At 39.0% G+C, this 21,410-nt stretch overlaps 1 protein-coding gene across 1 annotated transcript in view; it reads left to right on the plus strand.

Annotated features, from left to right (window-relative positions):
- The window catches only part of LOC140717152 (ADP-ribosylation factor-like protein 8A), a 54,641-nt gene that overhangs the window by 17,476 nt on the left and 15,755 nt on the right, over nucleotides 1-21,410 (plus strand). Inside the window, exons 2-4 of the mRNA XM_073030424.1 lie at nucleotides 1,555-1,635; nucleotides 3,309-3,382; nucleotides 6,536-6,629. Of these exons, the coding sequence (XP_072886525.1) occupies nucleotides 1,555-1,635; nucleotides 3,309-3,382; nucleotides 6,536-6,629 (249 nt within the window). The remainder of the gene's footprint in view (nucleotides 1-1,554; nucleotides 1,636-3,308; nucleotides 3,383-6,535; nucleotides 6,630-21,410) is intronic.

Raw genomic sequence — 21,410 nt, forward strand, 5'->3', positions numbered from 1 at the left:
GGTGAGGATGGCATATGGCATGAAGAAAGCTTCATTAGATTTGAAATTAATAACTTGATTGTTAAGCAAGTATATATATCATTTGGGATACCTCAGAGTACCCAGTGTAGTTGGATTCAGGGAAAATCTACCCATTCAGTCCACCAGGTTTGCCATCTTACTTTCCCACATAGAGCAATTACCTTACGTGGGAGATTAAGATTTCTTTATGCTCTCTATTTGCCGGATATTGTTCCAAAGCAATTGCATATTTTTCACTCTAACGTTAGGAGAAAAGTGTGGAGTATTTCTACCCTCCTATACTTCTAAATTATCTTCATTGTCCATTATCACCATATAACTTACCTGTGTTTCAAGTGACTGTTGGTTTTCTCACTGTATTGTTGAATGTTATCTTTGTACCATTGTTAATTTCTAACCTGAGGCTTTATTTTGATGATAACTTGCACTGTGGAAACAATCTTAGAACTGCAATCTCCTCATGACACATCTTTGGAGTCCTCCTAAATAGCTTATCCTGTGTGGATGGTGTGTGGGGCGGGGGAAGGAATGAAATAGGGAAGAACCTTCAACTGTCAATTCCTTCAAATGTAACTCTTCAGATCTTATTTTTAATAACATTCTTACAATGGAATGTCCAAAATTCTGTACAGTACTTAAATTTAAAATATTGGAATGGTGATGTATATCTTTCCCTGTATGGTAATTATCTTCATTTTGCATTTTCCACATGTTCCCTGCCACCTAGTATACCCTCCTCTGTATACCCTCTGTTAGTCATTAAGAAATCTTTGCTAATGTGAGAAGTCTCTACTGTTCCATTATCACTTAAGACCAAGAGGCTCGGTGTAAACACCTCTTTCCACCACCCCACCCCACGACCCAGCATAACAGAACTTTCAGCAAGAGAGAAAAATGAAAACCATTGAATTATAGATAGTTAGTACTTTGCTCTTCATATTGATATTATTCTGTTAGAATGCAGGTGTACACTGGAATTGCATAATTTATATTGTGAACATAAAAAATGTGGAAGAATTCTTTCCCCTATATCCTGGTATTATTTTAATTTTGAGAGAGTGGAGAAAATATAACCAAACAATCTGGCACACAACCAGTTCTCTTTTTGGTTATGTTTGATTTATATGACTCAACAAATCAACAATCTTACTCTGCACATTAATTGTTAGAAGTAAAATTGTGTTAAAGCATATACATTTCTTCTGAAGAAAAGTCCTTCACACTTTGTTTCAATTGGAAACTTTTTATATTGTGATCTTTCTACATAACTTTTTCATTTCTATTGTTTGTGTTTTGATTGAAAATATACAAATTTCTACACACTTCAATAAAGTTTCTTGGATGTAAGAATTTTTTTGTGACGAACAATCCTCTTCATTTTTAAAAGATACTATTCACCATATCAGCAAATAAAACAAGAATTAAAATGAAAGCAGTGTTTTAACTAAACACTAGTATATAGCAACACTATTAATCTTTCTGAGAAGATGTTTCATTTTTGCTGTTTTCATAAATTTATCTTTGTTTCACCAGTCTGGGCAGTTCAGTGAAGACATGATACCAACTGTTGGATTCAACATGAGAAAAATCACTAAAGGAAATGTCACCATCAAGGTACTTATGATTTTCCAGTGATCTGTTCTTTTTAGAAAAAGGTTCAAAGGTTCATTTATTATCAACTCAAAATTTTCCTTCTCCAGACAGCCACAAAATCAAGAAACAAAAGAACGGCAACATGATCATCAACCCCCAAGTCCCTCCTCTCCGCATGAAAAACAAACAGAAACAGAGCAGGCATATCAACACTCAAGCCCCCTCCCATCACACACAAAAAAGAACGAGAAAGATCGGGCAAGAAAAGCTGGATATAAAAAACTACAAGTCAGGATTTTTTTTTTTTTAAGTCTATAGTCCAAGTCCATATCCAAAACGCAGAAAACCTGGGTATCATTCTCCGGGCAGAGCAGCAGGCCTTTCCCTCTTTAGCGGCGTGATCTCACCAGCGGTCAAAGGCAGTCAGTCCCCCCTCTCCATAGCAGAGCGATTTCTCAGTGCTCAAAATGACATAAGAATAAGCCATATGAAAGCTATGATGATAATTCTATTTATAGATCTTCAGGTTATGATATTAACCTGCAGAAGAATTGTTCAAAACCCAAATGGTTTGCATGTCAGCAATGCAGCCACAGAGTTCCCACACAGCAGAAGATGCCTGCAGCCCCACAACAGCCGGCAATCCAACGCACCTGATTGTATGTATGGGCTGTACATAATTTGGGCACTTGTAAGCTAGTGAAGATCTATATATCTGTATAATATTCCAGACTGTTTAGTCTGTTTTAGATTTTCAGTGGTACAACTTAATAGTTTAGGTTCTGCTTTTAAATTTCTCAGATTACAGCTTTCATTTTTTTCCCATCTGTTTAAAAAAATAACGTTAACCTTCGTGTTGAAAGCCCTTTAGTTTAAAACCATGCAGAAAATTAGTCTGGATTACTTGGCCAAAGCTGTACTCTGTTCAAGTATTGAGTGTGGGAAAGGGCAAAAACCTGCTATTCTTTTGTTTCAGGTGAATAGAGTAGCTTCCATTCCCCAGTTGTTTGTTCGAGCTTGTTAATACTTTGAGATTTTTGTTGTTTCCATTATGACTATTCATTTGAGTTCATAATGCTGTAGTATAAATACATCCTATCTGTGAAATTGTAGTATAGCTTCTGATTTGATTTGGAAGTTTGGAAAAATAATTGAACAGTATGGTGAATAATCATTCATATTATTTCATGCAGCAAGTTATTTTTGACAGATATTTTCACGTTATTAGTTCTTAAATGTAAGTGTGTTATCTGAAAATTTGGAGCTCCATGAAAGGCAGGCTATTGTGCTATTGTTTTAGGATAGTTCAGTTTGGCTCAGTAGCTATGGCAGATGTTGGTATGGACTTGGTTAATTGGTGCTTTTACTTCAGCATTTTCAAATGGAATTGGCAATGGTAGATATTTCACTACATCACTGCAAAATGTTCTACTGTTTTGAATTTGAAGTTATACAATCCCTATATCATGTTAGTGAGCATAATTAAAAGTATATAGTTTTATTGCAAAATAACTACACAAGTTGTTTCTATTTGAATGTTCATCTGCCCATAAACATTAATTTACCAACTTTTAATGTTTGAATGTTACAATTTAAGTGTCTCCTTTGTAGTAAACCAGTTTATTGTATAGCACTTGGTTACTTGTAAATTATTTTGAATGCAATTTTATATGTACTTGCAATTTTAATTTTAGCTTTGGGATATTGGTGGGCAGCCTCGATTTAGAAGCATGTGGGAACGATACTGCAGAGGTGTCAGTGCAATTGTGTAAGTATTTGAATTGTTTTATCAACTGTGGGGGTGAAGCCAACTATTGTTCAAATTTAATTTGGTTACTGATTCCATACCATAAGAATTTGATGATTTCAGAATGTAATTGTACCTAATTAGGACCATTTCTATTTATGCCTCTTTCAAGTTTGGTTTGCGACAGTAGAGGAGGCCAAAGATAGACATATTAGAATGGGAAATGAAATGAAAATGGGTGGCCACTGGGAGATCCCACTTTTTCTGGCAGATAGCGTAGGTGCTTGACGAGGCGGACTCCCAATCTATATTGGGTCTCACCAATATACAGGAGGCCACACCAGGAGCACAAGCCATAGTATACGACTCCAACAGACCCACGGTGGAGTGTCACCTCACCTGGAAGGACTGTTTGGGGCCCTGAGTGGTAGTGAGGATGGAGGTGTAGGGGCAGGTGTAGCACTTGTTCCACTTGCAAGGGTAAGTGCCGGGTGGGAGGTCATTGAGGAGGGATGAATGGAAAAGGAAATTGCATCCCTGTGGAAAACAGAGGGGGAGGAAAGGGTGTTCTTGGTGGTGGGATCTCACTGGAGATTGCGGAAGTTCCGGAGAATTTTATTGGATGTGGAGGCTGGTGGGATGGTAGGTAAGGACAAGAGGAACCCTAACCATGGTAGGGTGGTGGGAGGATGAGGTGAAAGCAGACATGCATGAAATGGAAGGGATGTGGTTGAGGGCAGCATTGATGGTGGAAAAAGGGAAGCCCCTTTCTTTAAAGGAGGAGGACACCTCCATTGTTCTGAAATGAAAACTCTCATCCTGATGCAGCGGAGATGGGGGAATTGAGGGAAAGGGATGGTGATTTTATAGGCAATAGGGAGGGAAGAGTATTAGTCCAGGTAGGTGTGAGAGACTGTAGGTTTATAATAGACATCAGTAGATAAGCTTTCTCTAGAGATAGAGACAGAGAGATCGAGAAAGGGGAGGGAGGTGTTGGAAATTAACCTGGTAAATTTGAGGGCAGGGTGGAAGTTGGAGGCAAAGTGGATGAAGTTGACGAGCTCCGCATGGATGCAGGAAGCTGCACCAATGCAGTCATTGATGTAGCGTAGGAAAAGTGGGAGTGATACCAGTATAGGTGTGGAACATGGAATGTTCCACGTAGCCAACAAAAAAGCAGGCATAGCTGGGACCCATGCGAGTGCCCATGGCTAGACCTTTTGTTTGAAGGAAGTGGGAGGAGCCAAAGGAGAAATTATTAAGAGTGAGGACAAGTTCTGCTAGATGGATGTGAGTGGTGGTAGAGGGAAACTGGTTGGTCTGATGTCCAGAAGTAAACGGAGAGCTTTGTGGCCTTTCTTGTGGGGGATGGAGGTGTATAGGGACCGGGCATCCATAGAAAAAATAGGATGATGGGAGCCAGGGAACGTGAAATCATTGAAAAGATCCAGAGCATGTGATGTGTCACAGATGTATGTAGGAAGGGACTGAACCAGAGGAGATGAAACAGAGTTGAGGTATACAGATAATGAATTCAGTCGGGCAGGAACAAGCTGAAACAATCGGTCTACCTGGACAAGTGGGTTTGTGGATATTGGGTAGGGGGTAGAAATGGAATGTGGGGTGTGGGAACTATGAGGTTGGCAGTGGATGGGTGATCCCCAGAGCTATGAAGATCAGTAATGGTGTGGGAGACAGTGGCCTGGTGCTTTTCATTGGGGTTCTGTTTGACTGGTAAGAGGAGGTGTCTGAGAATTTTTGCTGGGCCTCAGCAAGTTAGAGGTTAGTATGCCAGACTACTACAACACTCCCTTTACCTGCAGGTTTGATGGTGAAGTTAGGATTAGTGCAGAGAGAGTGGAAAGCAGAGCATTCAGAGTTGGAATTGGAGAGAGTCGTATTGAAGTCAAGACAGTCGATGCGCCGTCGGTAATTGTCAATGAAAAGATCCAGAGCAGGCAGAAGACCAGGGCGGGGTGTCCAGGAAGAGGAGGAAGCTTGAAGACGGGAGAAGGGGGTCATCGGTATGGGGTGGAGAGTACTTGCCAAAGAAGTAGGTTGGAGAATGAGGCAGTGGAAGAAAGGCTTGTGTCGTGGCGAGTGCAAAACTCACTGAGGTGTGGGTGCAGGGGGACAAAGGTGAAGCCCTTTACTGAGGACAGAATATTTTGCCTCAGAGAGTGGAAGGTCAGCGGGAATGGTGATGGCCCAGCGTGGATGAAAGCTGGGTTTGGAGGGGTAATGGGGTTGGTAGTGTCTGAGGAAAGGGACCTCAGGACAAGAACACCTGAGCTAACACGAGGAAATCTGCAGATGCTGGAAATTCAAACAACAACACACACAAAATGCTGGTAGAACACAGCAGGCCAGGCAGCATCTATAGGGAGAAGCACTGTCGACGTTTCGGGCCGAGACCCTTCGTCAGGACTAACCGAAAGGAAAGATAGTAAGAGATTTGAAAGTAGTGGGGGGAGGGGGAAATGCGAAATGATAGGAGAAGACCGGAGGGGGTGGGATGAAGCTAAGAGCTGGAAAGGTGATTGGTGAAAGTGATACAGAGCTGGAGAAGGGAAAGGATCCTGGGACGGGAGGCCTCAGGAGAAAGAAAGGAGATGGGGGGGAGCACCAGAGGGAGATGGAGAACAGGCAAACAACTAAATATGTCAGGGATGGGTAAGAAGGGGAGGGGTTTTGGTCACACAATTATGGAGATTTCACACGCATTGTCATTTAAACTGCTAAACTCCAGTAGTTCCAAACAGAGATGTTCACATCAGAGAGATTCTGCCTGATATTTATGACTTTGTACGCACCATTGTTAAAATCTGTTTCAGTTAGCTTTCTAAATGCAAAATTAATACAACCAGATGTGTTTTGATGACAACAGCAACATTGACCTGAAAGCATTACTCTGTTTCACTCTTCACTAACACTGCTTGCATGGTGGGTATTTCCAGTATGTGCAGGTTTATTTTTACTTCAGGTGCTCCTGTACTTGTCTGGTAGCCCCAAGCTTGGATCCGTTAATGGCACTGATGGCAGACAGCAGAATCTTGCAAACTGGCAACCACAGCATAAACCAGACCACCTTGTTCTTGACCAGCTAATTGAATCCATTGTGGGATGCCATTCAGACTGTATTTTTAACGGAGGTTATGTCTTTGCACTCTTTAGGTACATGGTGGATGCTGCAGACCATGAGAAGACAGAAGCTTCAAAGAATGAATTGCATAATTTATTAGAAAAACCACAGTTGCAGGGCATCCCAGTGAGTGCTTCTTTCAATTTATGGTGAACTAAACTGAACTTTTAAAAAAAAAACTAATGAGAAATAAATAAAAGTTAATTGCTCTGACTTAGTGATCTAACATGGTAATCTGCAGCAGTTGTATCTGTTGACTTCTTAAAGGAAAGAAGTTGAAAATAAGTTCAACATTGATTACGTAATGTTTTCACACTAAGAATGGGTGATAGTGGTTAAAAAGCATTTTAGTGAACACCTTGTAGCAAATAAAAAAAGACTTTGTATGGCCATTTGTTATTTGGTTGTTAAACTGTACCTCTAAAATGATCTCTAGGGTTTATACGCCTCTTGACCTCAGCACTAGCACATACATGGGACAGAGATGCTAGTTTTTTAAATGTATGCATATCTTGAATTTATATAAATCAGTAAATTAGAATACATAGCTAACAACAAGGTCCAGGCAAGCCAGCATTACAATTGCAAAATCTGGCCCACTTTAGAACATTCAGAACAATAGCATTTAATTGTACCATAAAGGAACTAAATTGTAAGATTCTCATTTCAATGATTACAGTTGACTAAACACATTCATACTACTTTAAGTGGGTAGTAACTTTTTTTTTAGCCAAGAGCATTTTTCTGTTTTGCTTTTGGGGTGATTTATATTCACTACTTGAAATACAGTAGATTTTGGTTCATTGGGACGCATCAGAACCAGAACATTTTGGCCCAATTAAATGGCTGTCACAATTGGCTAAAGTTTCATGGAAATATTTAAAAAGACATAAAAAGAAGACCAATAACCTTTTATGTCAGTGACAAATTATATATTTAAATTAAATGTAGAATAAATAAGAACACTACCAATAGTACTATAAAACTGTGTATTAGATCCTAATAGTTATTGATGCCGTGTTCTTTTAATTGACTGTAAGTGAATAAAATCAGTGCAGACACCTAATGCAATGATTTCAACAATTGCTTTCTTCCATATCTTAATTTTCATTGTAACATTTAGAATGATTGTCTGTACCTTCAAATTTTTCATATTTCCTCACTTGTTGAAGTAATGAAATAATTTCATTTTCACTTCTCAAACACAAGGAAATCTGCAGATGCTGTTAATTCAAGCAACACACACAACATGCTGGTGGAACACAGCAGGCCAGGCAGCATCTATAGGAAGAAGCACTGTTGACGTTTCGGGCCGAATCCCTTCATCAGGACTAACTGAAAGAAAATTTAGTCCTGACGAAGTGTCTCAGCCCAAAACGTCAACAGTGCTTCTTCCTATAGATGTTGCCTGGCCTGCTGTGTTCCACCAGCATTTTGTGTGTGTTGCTTCATTTTCACTTCTGGCTGTTTCTGGCATCTCCAAACCTCAATGCTTGAAACTGCAGTGAGCAAACAATGTCTGAATTGTCTTGGTTCTTACTTCTTGCCAACTATCAATGATAAAAATCACAATGACAAAAAAAATGAACACTAACACACACAGCTAACAGTATATAAAAGCTGTTCTCTCTAAGCACTGTGTAATGTCTAAAGGCGGCACAGTAGTTGTAGAGGTTAGCACAACTCTTTACAGTACTAGCAACCCGAGTTCAATTCCTGCCGCTGTCTGTAAGGAGTTCTCCCTGTAACTCTGTAGGTTTCTTCTTGGACTGTGGGAGGAAACTAGAGCACCAGGGAGCTACCAGTTGGCAGGTTAACTGGCCATTGTAAATTGTCCCATGATTAAGTAGGGGGTTGCTGGGTGGCAGGTCTCAAACAGCCTTTCGTATGCTGTATCTCAATGAATTAATAAGTAAGTACACAAAATTTACACTAGTCAGAAACTGGCAATAGTCTACTGTCCCAATTAAGTGGGGTAGTGTCCCAAGTAAACAAAGGAAATCCTGGCTCTTTTCTCAACAAGTTTTTATTCTTTAATAGTTGTCCAATTAACCAATGGATCAGTTAACTGGAGTCCTCTGTATTTGAAAATTTGTCTACAATATGTTGTGCTTTAACTTAATGGATCTTTTTGCCAAAGAGAAACGTTGAAATAATCAAATTATGGAGAAATTATTTTTAAAAATTGCTGATTTAAAATTAATTGATGTACCTGATTGCATCGGTTTCCTCCTAAGTCCTAAAAGTGTGCAGGTTGGTAGGTTAACTGGCTACTGTAATTGCACTTTGCATGTAGAGTGGTTAAAGTCTGTGGTGATTTGATTAGAAAATAGAATGAAATTGAATTAATGGAGAATTCAGGAAGAAGATGGCACAGGTGAGGCATGACAATGCTTTGAGAGCAGCTAACAAAACTACCAACAATTCTACTAAATACACTTCTTCAGGACTATGATCACAGCAATCTGCAGCCTGTAATTTCCCATTGGGAGGTGTGCTTTTGGACCATCTGTACGACCTGGTGCTTTTGTGCTATCCTAAAGGATTCGGTGAACTGAACCGTCAAGAATGCAGGTATAGCGCGGCAGTCATTGCTGGAGCGGACTTGAGGCCGGACTGAAACTTTACGCCGATTGAAGCAGCAGGACCCGGTCCCGAGAGTGGATAGCAGACTGATGTTTGGCTGTTGTAAGCACTGAGACAGATTAAAAAGATTAAGGTGTTGAGACTCAGCACGAAGGACAGATCAGTATTCTCACTACTCTGTGAGACTTTATTCACCTCAGCACTAAACTGTCATTGACACTTGCCTCAACGCAGAACTGGCACCATGGCTGTGGACTTACTTTTGGTGACTCTGTAGTTCATCATCTGTGGATTGATTGCTTCTTTTTCTATTGGTTGCACAATTTGTTCTTTCTTTTTCACACATTGGATGTGTGACTGTCATTGTGGTGTGGGTCTTTTTGTGACTTTTATTGTCTTTCTTTAGAGTTTAGTGGCTGCTTGCAAGAAGATGAATCTCAAGGTACATACAGTACTTTGAACTTGGTGCCCGATGGTTGGCATGGATTAGTTGCCAAAGGGCCTGTTTCCATGTTTCTGACTCTAACATGATAATGATTTTTTTTTAAATCTGGTGGATTTCTTTAATCAAAAATAATTCAAGAGGGAAGTATTACTGTCTGAACCTTTCTACATACTGTGCCTTGAAAAAGTATTCACCCCACAACTATTTTCATATTTTATGATCTCATTTTCTGAATTTCAAATATATTAAAGTTTTTTTGAGCTAATCTACAAAACATTATGCAGCATATCAAATCAAAAGAAAAATTCCAAAACCTGTCAACAAAAATTAAAACCAACATTGTGAGGCTGAAAAAGCATTTGTAATTACTGCACTAACTTTCCTCAGGTGCCATACTATATTATTACCCTTGCCAACTTACCCAGTTTGTTGATGTAGAAAATTGGACGATCACCTGAATAAATGCCTTCTCTCTCTCTGTAAGATCTGACAGTATGGTAGATTTTCAACAGACCAAACCAAAGTGAAGGCAAAAGTGCATTCAAGGGAAATCAGGAAAATGACAATAGAGAAGCACAAATCTGGGGAAGGGTAGAAGATGATCTGAAAAACACAGAACATGCCTTGGAGCTCAGTGCAGTCCATTGTGAAAAAGTGGCAAAGTTTGAAACCACAGCCACACTGGTCAGGTTGCCCCTCTAAACAAAGGTTCAAAGGTTAATTTCTTATCAAAGTATGTATGCAGTATACAACTCTGAGATTTGTCTTCTCCCGATAACCACATAACAAAGACAAACCTTGGAACATTATTCAAAGACGGGCAGCAAAACCCCGCCCCTGCACAAAAAAAGGGCAAACGTCAACCCCCAAACTCCTCCTCCCCCTGCACAAAAAAAACAATGAGAAAGAACGGGCAAAAAACACAAAGATATAAAAACCGTAAGACTGAAAAAGTCCAATCCATAAACATCATGGAAAGAGAGATACACCGCTCAAACACGGAGGCCTACCTTCTGGGTACAGCGAGCTGTCACACAGCGATAAGCCACCACACGGTCTCCTTCCCGGGAGCAGAGGGATCCCATCAGCAATCAAAAAGCAGGCAGTTGGCACTGAGCCTGTGCTCATCTTCCGCATTCGCCTCAAAGTTTCAATCTTCCCCAACACTTTGGTGGTTAATGGACGCTTCAATCTGCGAAATGGAGTTGAATGGGCTCGCGCCCCATCGCTAGGTTTCTTTGCTTTGGGTGTTCGATCTCGCTTCCTGGATCTTTTAGGGACAGCAAAGTGCTGGATCACACAATCGATGTCCAGACTGCAAATTGCAGGCACTAACAGTTCCAGAAACACATTTAAGATGCAAAGCAGACATAAAAGAAGTGAAATGAGCACTTTCGTTGACTATCTGGAGTATTGGACGCAGGTGCAATCTTGACCGGTATGTCGCCAGAGAAGAATGGCACTTGTAGGAGAGGCTACTGTGACACCCACAGTCACTCTGAGTGAGCAGCAGAAGTCAGTGGCTGTGACTGGAGATGAAGTTCATGACTCCACAGTCTTTAAGGCCTTGCACAATAGAGTATGGAGGAACAGCAATGAAGAAGCCCTGGCTTAAAGAAAAACAGATCCTTGCTCATAAAGACCTTGCAAAGCGCCACTTAGACAATACAGTGAAGATGTGGAAGAAGGTTCGAAGAGACTAAGGTGGAACTTTTTGGCCTCAACACTAAGCGGTACGTACGTGTGGCGTAAATCTCATACTGTGCATACAGGCGGTAACACCATCCCAACTTTAAAATACAGTGGAGGTAGCATCATGCTATAGGGATGCTTTTCAGCAATAGCGTCTGAAAATCTGGATTGATGGGAAGATGAATGCTGCTGAGTACAGCGAGATGCTAGATAAAAACGTACTAGCCCCTGTCAGAAAGTTTAAAGTGGGCAGGAAGTTTGTCTTTCAGCAGGACAACGACCCAGTGCACACAGCCAGAGCAACCATGGAATGGCTTCAAGTGAAGAAACTTGATGTCCTGAGTGGTCCAGTCAGATTCCTGAATTAACCTGATCAAACACCTCTGTCAAGACCTCAAGATTGCTGTCCACCTGTGCTCTCTGATTGACCTGGCACAGCTTGAGCAATTTTGCAGGAGGAATGGACAAATCTTGCTTCATCACATTGTGCAAAGCTAATAGGGACACCCAAAAGACTACTGGCTGTAATAGCTGTGAGAGGTGGTTCACTAAAAAATTTAGAAAAGAGGGATGAATACTTTTGAACTGCTGAGATTTCAGATTTTGAATTTTGAGTTTTTCATGCTTTACAATTTCCCCTGTTTTTTGGGCTCTACTGGGGGGGGGGGAGGAGCATGTGATTCACAAATAAAACTTCTTAGTTCAATTGATCAAAATCCTTGCTTGTGGCGACCCAATTCCCAGCACACTCGAACCAGCTCACAAAGTGGCGCGCGCCGGCATTGAGGCCGGTCCCAAAGAGGGCGCTAAGCCTGCTTCACCGGCAAGGGGAAAAGCCCGCGCGCGGGACGGGACTGTGAATACGCGCCCCCTACAGCATTCCTGCCCAGGGAGGGCGGGAACAAGAAGGCTTTAAAGCGAGGCCGCGAAGTTTGAATAAACCTCTTTCGCAACTGCAGCTCACCGACTACGTGTTGTTATTTCAGCGCTGCGTGTAGCACACTGCTACAGCTTGTAATATTCATTCATGTGAACAAAGTGTTGGGGGCTGAATACTTTTACAAGGCACTCCAGTTCCTGAGGTGCATCAATATCGTCTTTCGTAAATCATTTTAATAATCCCATTAGGGCTGTGTAAATGATAGGTCCCAGACTGGATAGATATATAATATTTCTACATGCCGCTTATATTGGATAATAGAAAATTGTATTATAGTATTTAAAGCTGTACATAAAAGGGTTGTATTTCCAAATTAAAATCCCCAGTTAATCTTGATCATTGTTGAGGAAAATAGTGAGTCAGAATTTCATGGCTCGATCTATCCTGGGCTGAATTGCTGCCTATTGTCGCACAACTGTGGCTAACTTGGGGAGGAAGTCCTGCCCTTGAACTAATTAACATGGCAAAATGAGGGCAGAAAATATTAATGACACATTTTGACCCTTTTACATTCAGGAATGTTTAGAAACTATGGAAATATAAGTAAATATAATTTTTAAAAGTGCATGCAGGTTTTCCTATGTGTTAGTTAATACTAAACTAACCTTGCCCCTTGCTCAACCATCTCCATTGGGGAAAAAAGAAATCTTTGATCATGTGTTGGATAGGACTTTTTTTCTTTTTCCCTAAATCTCACTGGTGTTCATCTTGGTGTGAACTCCTGAGGTGTTTTTATATATATATATATATATATATATATATATATAGAGAGAGAGAGAGAGATAGATAGATATATATATAGAGAGAAATATATATATATGGAGATATATATAGAGAGAGATATAATAACAGGTGAGAGTTGATATTGGCTCACTGGAAAATGATGCTGGTGGGATAGTAATAGGGGACAAATAAATGGCAGATGAATTTAATGAGTACTTTGCATCAGTCTTCACTGTGGAAGACGCTAGCAGTGTGCCAGAGGTCCATGAGTGTCAGGGAGCAGGAGTCAGTGCCATTACTATTGCAAAGGAAAAAGGGCTGGCAAAACTTTAAGGTGGATAAGTCACCTGGACCAGATGAACTGCATCTGAGAGTCCTGAGAAAGGCTGCCGAAGAGATAGCAGATGCATTGGTTATGATCGTTCAAGAATCACCTGATTCTGGCATGGTCCCGGAGGACTGGAAAATTGCAGTTGTCACTCCACTCTTTATGAAGGGAGGAAGGCAAAAGAAAGGAAATTATAGGCCAGTTAGCCTAACCTCTAGTTGGGAAAGTGTTGGAGTCTACTTTTAAGGATCAGGTTTCAGGGTACTTAGTATTGATAAAATAAGTCAAAAGTCAGTATGGTTTCTGTGAAGGGAAATCTTACCTGACAAATCTGTTAGAGTTCTTCGAGGAACTAACAAGCAGGGTGGACAAAGAGTGGCAGTGGATGTAATTTACTTGGATTTTCAGAAGGCATTTGATAAGGAGCCACACATGAGGCTGCTTAACAGGATAAAATCCTATGGTGTTACAGGAAAGATATTGGCATGGATAGAGGAATGGCTGACAGACAAGAGGCAGCGACTGGGAATAAAAGGTTGCCTTTTCTGGTCGGCTGCTAGTAACTAGTGGTTTTCCTTAGGGGTCAGTATTGGGTCCACTACTTTTCAGTTTGTCAGTGATTTAGATGGTGGAATTGATGTCTTTGTGGCAAAGTTTGCGGAAGTTACGACAATGGGTAGAGGGGTAGGTAGTACTGAAGAAGCAATGCGATTGCAGCAGGAGTTAAACAAATTGGAAGGATGGGCAAAAAAGTGACAGATGGAATACAGTATTGCAAAATGTATGACAATGCATTTTGGTAAAAGGAACAATAATAGGAAGAAAATTCAAACATCAGAAGTGCAAGACTCCCAGAAAATTAATTTACAGGTTGAGTCTGTGGTAAAGAAGGCAAATGCTATGTTGGCATTTATTTCAAGGGGAATCGAATATAAAAGCAAGGAGATATTGCTGACGCCTTATAAGACACTAGTATGGCAGTAATTGGAATATTGTCAACAGTGTTGGGCCTCATATCTCAGAAAGGATGTGTTGTCATTGGAGAGAGTCCAGAGGAGGTTCACGAGGATGATTCTGGGAACGAAAGGGTTAACATATGAGGAGAGTTTTGCATTTGGGCTCACTGGAATTTAGAAGAATGTAGGGGTGCTGAAAGGTCGAGATAAAGAGGATGTTGAGACGATGTTTCCTATGGTGAGAGTATCCAGAACTAGAGGGCACAACCTCTTGATTGAGGGGCAACCATTTAGAATAGAGATGATAAGGAATTTTTTTAGCCAGAGAGTAGTGAATCTGTGGAATGCTGTGCCACAGACTGTGGTGGAGGCCATGTCCGTCGGTATATTTAAAGTGGAAGTTGATAGTTTTCTGATTGGTCAGGGCATCAAAGACTACGGCAAGAGGGCAGGTATATGGGATTGAGTGGGATCCGAGATAAACCATGATGGAATGGCGGAGCAGACTCGGACTGAATGGCCTAATTCTATCCTATGTCTTATGGTCTTATCTGCAGTCTTATGTCTTGTTGCATTTATTAGTCTTAATGTTCTTCAGAGGAGAAGTCTCAGGTTTGAGTGGTGCTGCTGGAGTAGCAGTCTTTGAAGGTTTTCAAAGCAGAGGAAGAGCTGACTAACTAGACTGTGAAAATATAGTATGTTAAAAGGTTGAGATGGTAGAGTTTTAGCCATGTAGACAGAGGGTTGTGTTTAATATCTGCCAGAAACAATGTAGTATACTCCTGTCGGTTCAGCCTAAGTTATATGTTCCATTTCTCGAGTGGCTTGAACTTAAACTTCCATCTAAAAAACAGAATTGCTATAAAGTCATTCTAAGGAACAACAGGTGCATCAGTCTGAACTATAGATCTTATATAATTTGCATACTTTTCAGCTCTTATTTTACCTAGCCACATACAGCATTTTCATTTTTATTCCAATGTTTATTTGAGGTTTCAGGCATCTGCAATAATTTTAATCAGTAAAATTATGTAATCATTTGCACATTGGATCTAAATCTAGTGAAATACTCGGGCCATGAAGTCAAATGACTCATTTTTCTGCAGGAGTCAGCCAATTTAAAAAAAAACATCAGCTGTATTCCTGACTCCACCAGATGAAAATCAATTAAGGATGCTAGGTACTCATAGTATGCAGACTTTGTCTGACAAAGTTGTTATTGTTCAAAGATTCATTTATTATCAAAGTATGCACGCAGTATACAACTCTGAGATTCACCTTCTCCAGATAGCCACGAAACAAAGAAAACCATGGAAGTTACTTCAGAGAGAAATGGCAACCCCCCCCCCACCCCCCGCAATAAGAAATAATGGCAACAAGAACATCAAAACCTAAACCCTCCTCCCCCGCATGAAACACAACAGGAACATCGGCCCCAATTCCCATCTCCCTGCTCAAAGTGCCAAAAGAGCATTGACCATTTAACCCCTTCCCCGCACAAAAACCTAGGAATTACTGGTGAAAACACAGAAAGTAAAGAAAACTATGACTGAAAACATAGTTCATTGTCTAAATCCATATCCATAAATGCTGAAAACCTCAGTAACATCCTCCCGATACAGCAACAGGTCACACAAGCTCCTTAAATTGCCTAAATTTGCACTCAGTCGATTGTGATTCCTGCATTCATGTTGAATAAAATATCTCCAGAACTTACCTTAACAGGTTAACAGTAAACACGAGGAAATCTGCAGATGCTGGAAATTCAAACAACAACACACACACAAAATGCTGGTGGAACACAGCAGGCCAGGCAGCATCTGTAGGGAGAAGCGCTGTTGACGTTTCGGGCCGAGACCCTTCATCAGGTTAACGGTACTCAGTTTTAATACCAAATCTCCAATAGTTTCAGGGAATCATTTGTGTCCTTACTACTTTTTGCCCGTTAACAATTTGGGTTATGCAGGATTATGCTTGAGTTCATTTAAAACATTAATTGGGGCTGGTTAGTAAAATCAAGCTAAATAGAATTATATGTTTAGGACAGATAGGATATTAGATTAAAGGCAGAAAGACGGAATTATAAATACAGCGGATTCCAGTTAATTAAGGCATATTGAGACCAGTACATTTTGAGCCAATTAAGTGGCTGCCACAATTAACCGAAGTTTCTTGGAAATAGTTAAAAGGTGTAAAAAAAAGGTAAGCTACCTTCATTTCATTTTTAGAATCTTCTTATTGATATATAATCTGCAACAGCTATAAAATGATAAAAAAAACTTCAACAGATTAATATGTATACAATTAATAAAGCTGAAGTAAAAAACTGATCTTAAAATATAAAAATGGAAAAAAATGTATATATAGGAAAAAGAAGGGAAAAAAAAAGAACCCCATCTAACTAAGGAAAAAAACCCCACTAACTACAAAAAAAACACCCATTAGGAATCAACCCCCCGGAGCAATACATTTGACCATCATCTGAATATATGAAAAAAAGTCATCAACCGCCATTTCATATTTATAAAAAAAAATATTGGAAGGATACCATATAACTTAATTCAAATTAAATGATAATATTTGGCAAAAGAACCCCATCTTCTCTCAAAAATCAAATCGAGGATCAAAAATTCTACTTCTAATTTTTTCCAAACTAAGACACAACATCACTTGAGAAAACCATTCAATTAATGTAGAGGAAGAAATATCTTTCCATTTTAATAAGATAGCCCTTCTTGCCAGTAGTATAACAAATGCGATTACATGTTGATCTGAAAATGAGATGCCCTGAATATGATGCGGAACTATTCCAAATAGAACAGTCAATCTATTAGGTTGTAAATTAATTTTCAAAACTTTTAAGCTACTGTTACCTGAGTAACAATTAATGTACTTGAATGAAATACAAAACAAATTCGAACATTATCAGTACCTCTACAGTACTATAAAACTATTTGTTCCTAATAGTTATCAACGGAGGAATTCATCTACCATGTTGTTTTGATTGATTAAATGAACAAAATCGGTGCAGACACTTAGTGCAGATAATGGACTACCTTTGTAGAATGCTTTAGATGATTGTTTCCTCCAAATCTTCATTTTGATCTTAACATCCAAGATGATTAACTTGTTGAAGTACTGATGAAATTGTTTCATTTTCACTCCCAGCCATTTCAAACCATGGTGAGCAAAATAGTTCCAGATTGCTTTACTGCTTATTTCTCACCAACTATCAGTGACAAAAATCTATGCTTTTTGAACATAAGCATATGTAATTGACTGTATTTAAGAACTGTTTGCTTTAAGCACATTGTACTATGTAACAGCTGCACAAGTACAGGCGACCGACACTAGTTAGAAACTATTTAGCACCAATCCCCCGCCCCATTTAAGTGGCATAGTGTCCCAAATAAACAAAGGGAATCTGGGCTCGATTTCATTTTTGCTCTTTAACACTTGTCCCAAATAAATAGCCACCGCAATTGACCAATGGTCAAATTAACGAGAATTCATTGTAGTTATTGTACAGAGTGGAGGAAAGCAGACTGTGATGTTCCCAGTGGACATTTGCTGGGTCCACTTTTTTGACATGCTAATAATTTAGTAAGGAGTTCTTATGGTAAAATTTCAAATTTATGGATTGCACAAACCAGAATTATGGTAAACAGTGAGGAAGATTGCAGAAGGTCAGGTTGAATATATGAGCAGGCAAATGATAGATAACATTTAACTCTATAATTTTGGCAGACAGAATGAGAGATAATGTAGACTACATGGTATGGAACTAAAATGTGATCTGGAACACCTTGTATTTATGCAAAATCCTTGAAGCTGTTTGCATATTTTGAAAGAATGATTAATAAAGTGTGGGATTCTGGGATATGCAAGTAGAGGCATGGAGTACCAAACAAAGAAAATCTGAACCTGCTTCTGTTTGGGTCATGTAATATTAGGAAGAATGTGAAAATCCTGGAAAGATAGAGAAAAGTTTTAGTAGAGTGTCTCCTGGGATGAGTATTTATAACTTTATGTTAAGAGTGAAGAAACTGGTGTGGATCTCAGAACAAAGAAGGTTAGAGGCTATTTGATGAAACTGCAGACTATTGTGACTAATTTAGTTGGGGAAAAGAAAATCCTACTATGGATGGTTCAAGGGTCAGGGAGAAAATTTAAGCCATTGACCAGAAGTGGGTTTATTATGAATGTTTTACCAGTCATTAATCAGAATTCCCTTTCTGTAAGGGTGATTTAAAAAAAATAGATCAGTACGTTCAAAAAGGAATAGGATGAATAGCTAATACACTTTTTAAAAATGCCAGGTTCTGTTTGGAAAGAACAGGGGATTGTGACCAGCATATTGCTAACTTTTTTGGAAGCTTCCTTTATTCACTTTGGCATTGAGTTGTCAGATTCCTCAGTGAAGTGCAATTCCTTCCTTTCTGAAATCTCAAACACAATGTGACAGTAGATTGAAATGCTGGAAACTCAATTAAAGATCAACAATCATTATTTTATCTCAATAAAATTTTTTAGTCATTCCCTAGATTAAACACAAATGTATATTACATCATCAGAACTTACCTTAAAGATCAGGATATCAATATTTTTGCATTTTCATGTCTTTGAAGAGCAATTTAGATTTTAGTCATCTTCAAAATGGTAACAGATAAACTCAGTGCTTTCAAGTGATATTTTAATTTTGGGATTGTATTGAGGGTTATTTGAATTTGCTGTTTTGAGTTGTTAGCTTTGTAAAGCTGTTGCTTAGCTAGAAAGTTGTCATGATTATGTTTTATGTGAATGTATCAGCAACCGTTTCTTCTGAAGGGCAAGTAATTTGTTGCTCTTTGGTGTATTTCCACTCAACTGAAAAGGAAAGGCCAAAGCAAAAATCAGAATCAAATTGCATCCATGTACTTTTTGTAACTAATTTCATCATAATTTTTCATTAAGCTGTGTAAAATCTCCTATTTTTTGAGTTCTCTAGCACTTTTCAAATTTCTCGCTGGGTGTATTTTGGAATAAGCTAGCTAAGAGACCGGTTGGCTCATTATTATTGGGTCCATACAGTTTCTAGAAGAAACCCATCATCCTATTTCCTTGCAGCCCTGCAACTTGTTTTCTCTCACAAACCCATCAATTTTCCCTTTTTTTAAATTTTCCTTGCACTAAGGGATACTTTACAGTTGTCAATTAATCTTTAATGTATTTCACTAACATGAGAAAATCTGCAGATGCTGGAAAGCCAAAGCAAGACACACAAAGTGCTGGAGGAACTCAGCAGGTCGGGCAGCATCTATGGAAATGAATAAACAGTCGATATTTTGACCTGAGACCCTTCTTCAGGACTGAGAAGGAAGGGGGAAGATGCCAGAATAAAAAGGTAGGGAGGGGAAGGAGGCTAGTTGGAAGGTGATAGGTGAAGCAAGGTGCATGGGAAAATCAAGTACTGGAGAAGAAAGAATCTGATAGGAGAGTGGACAAGAGGAGGAGGGGACCTGGGGGAAGTAATAGGCAGGTGAGAAGGAGTGAAAGGTTGGAGTCGGGAATAGAGGAAGGGAGCAGTCTTCCCACATTCCAAATACTGTCATGTATTTGGGATGTGGGAAGGAAATCAGAAAATATAATGGAAAGTCAGCAGCACAGTGGGAATATGCTGAATATCCCATCTCTTTCAAACTGTTTTAATCCTCTTCAGCTGACAATTAGCTAAGTAACATTCCTCACTTCCAAAATTCTACATTCCATCTTTTTCACTTACTAAAACCATGATGTGGCAAAAAATTTTGGTTACATTTAAACTTGTGTTTTCTTCTGATTACTTCTGCTTAGCCAACATAAATTCTTTCTCCAGCTATGGAAATTCAAGTTATTTTTGTGATAAATACATTCTCTTTCTGTAAAGGGGAAAAGCTTTTACATGCAGGCCCATAAATCATTGATTTTAATTGTTAATTAGATTTTTAAATGAATAATGGATGATATACAGCTTAAGGTAAGTTGATTTCTTGGTCTTTATCAGTCATTCATCATAATGAACTTGTTTTTTCACTCTTTAATGAAGAACACACCCAACCTGTACTGTTGGGTTTGGTCTCTGCATTTTTCAACTCCTGTATTCCTTTATCTAGGTTCTTTTGTCTATGTTCCTACACTCTATAACTGCTCTCATTCACTCAATGACCAGATAAAACATAGAAGAGTACAGTACAGGAAGAGGTCTTTCATCCCACAATGTCTGTATCAACCATGATACCAAATTAAACTAATCGCATCTACCTACATGTGATCTACATCCTTCCATTCCCTGTCTGTTCATGAGCTTTTCTGTATAACTCTTAAATGCTGGTATCATATAAGTTTCTACAATCTTTCCTTGTAGAGTGTTCCAAGCACCTACCACTCCTTGCCTTGTAAATCTTCTTTAAAATTTCCCCCTCAAAGCAGTTCCCTGAAATGATTTCATTTCCACCAATAGGAATTTTTTTAAAAAGCTGACTACCCTTATCTATGTTTCTCATAATTTTATATACTTCTATCAGTTAACCTTGTTTGCAGCTTATTCTCATGTCACTCTGGATTTAACCAACCAGCAAGAGCTCTTCCACCTTTGCAAGCTGCTTTTGTTTCTATTTCAATTTGGATGAGGTATCTCTAGCCCAAAACGTTGATTCTTAAAATTTCCTTAAAGATATCAGCTTGATCCACTGAGTACTTATAGCATTCTGGTTTTTTTTATATATTAGATTTTTTACATTTGCTTTTTTGTTCTTTGTCACTTAAGTGAAGCTCACACACTAGGATGCTCTTACAGGTAGTTTTATTGCTGGAACTATTTTCAGATCAGAATTGCTGGGTATGCTCTAGTATTGGCATTCCTGTTTTACAGGATAGTTTACAGTAATGAAGCACTAAATCAATGGAGGTAAGAAAAGTTATCTAATAAATCTTGTTTTTCATTGTCTTACCATTCTTGGCTTGGACTGGAAATATCCTAGAGAGGAAAAGTCTCCGATACTAATTATTTTTGTATCCAGTAAGCAAATTTTATTAAACCACAATGCCCCATAAATTTGATACCATTACAAATAGCTTCCAGTGAAGAATTAATGAAGACTATTCCAGGTGATCTTTTTTGGACTCAATTAAGTGTTTCACACTTCTGTTACTACACATTTCTGCCTATTTTTACAGAATTTCTAATAAGGCATTCAGGGTAATCAATTTGTCTTGAAGA

Source organism: Hemitrygon akajei, chromosome 27 (assembly GCF_048418815.1).
Source record: "Hemitrygon akajei chromosome 27, sHemAka1.3, whole genome shotgun sequence".
NCBI lineage: Eukaryota > Metazoa > Chordata > Chondrichthyes > Myliobatiformes > Dasyatidae > Hemitrygon > Hemitrygon akajei.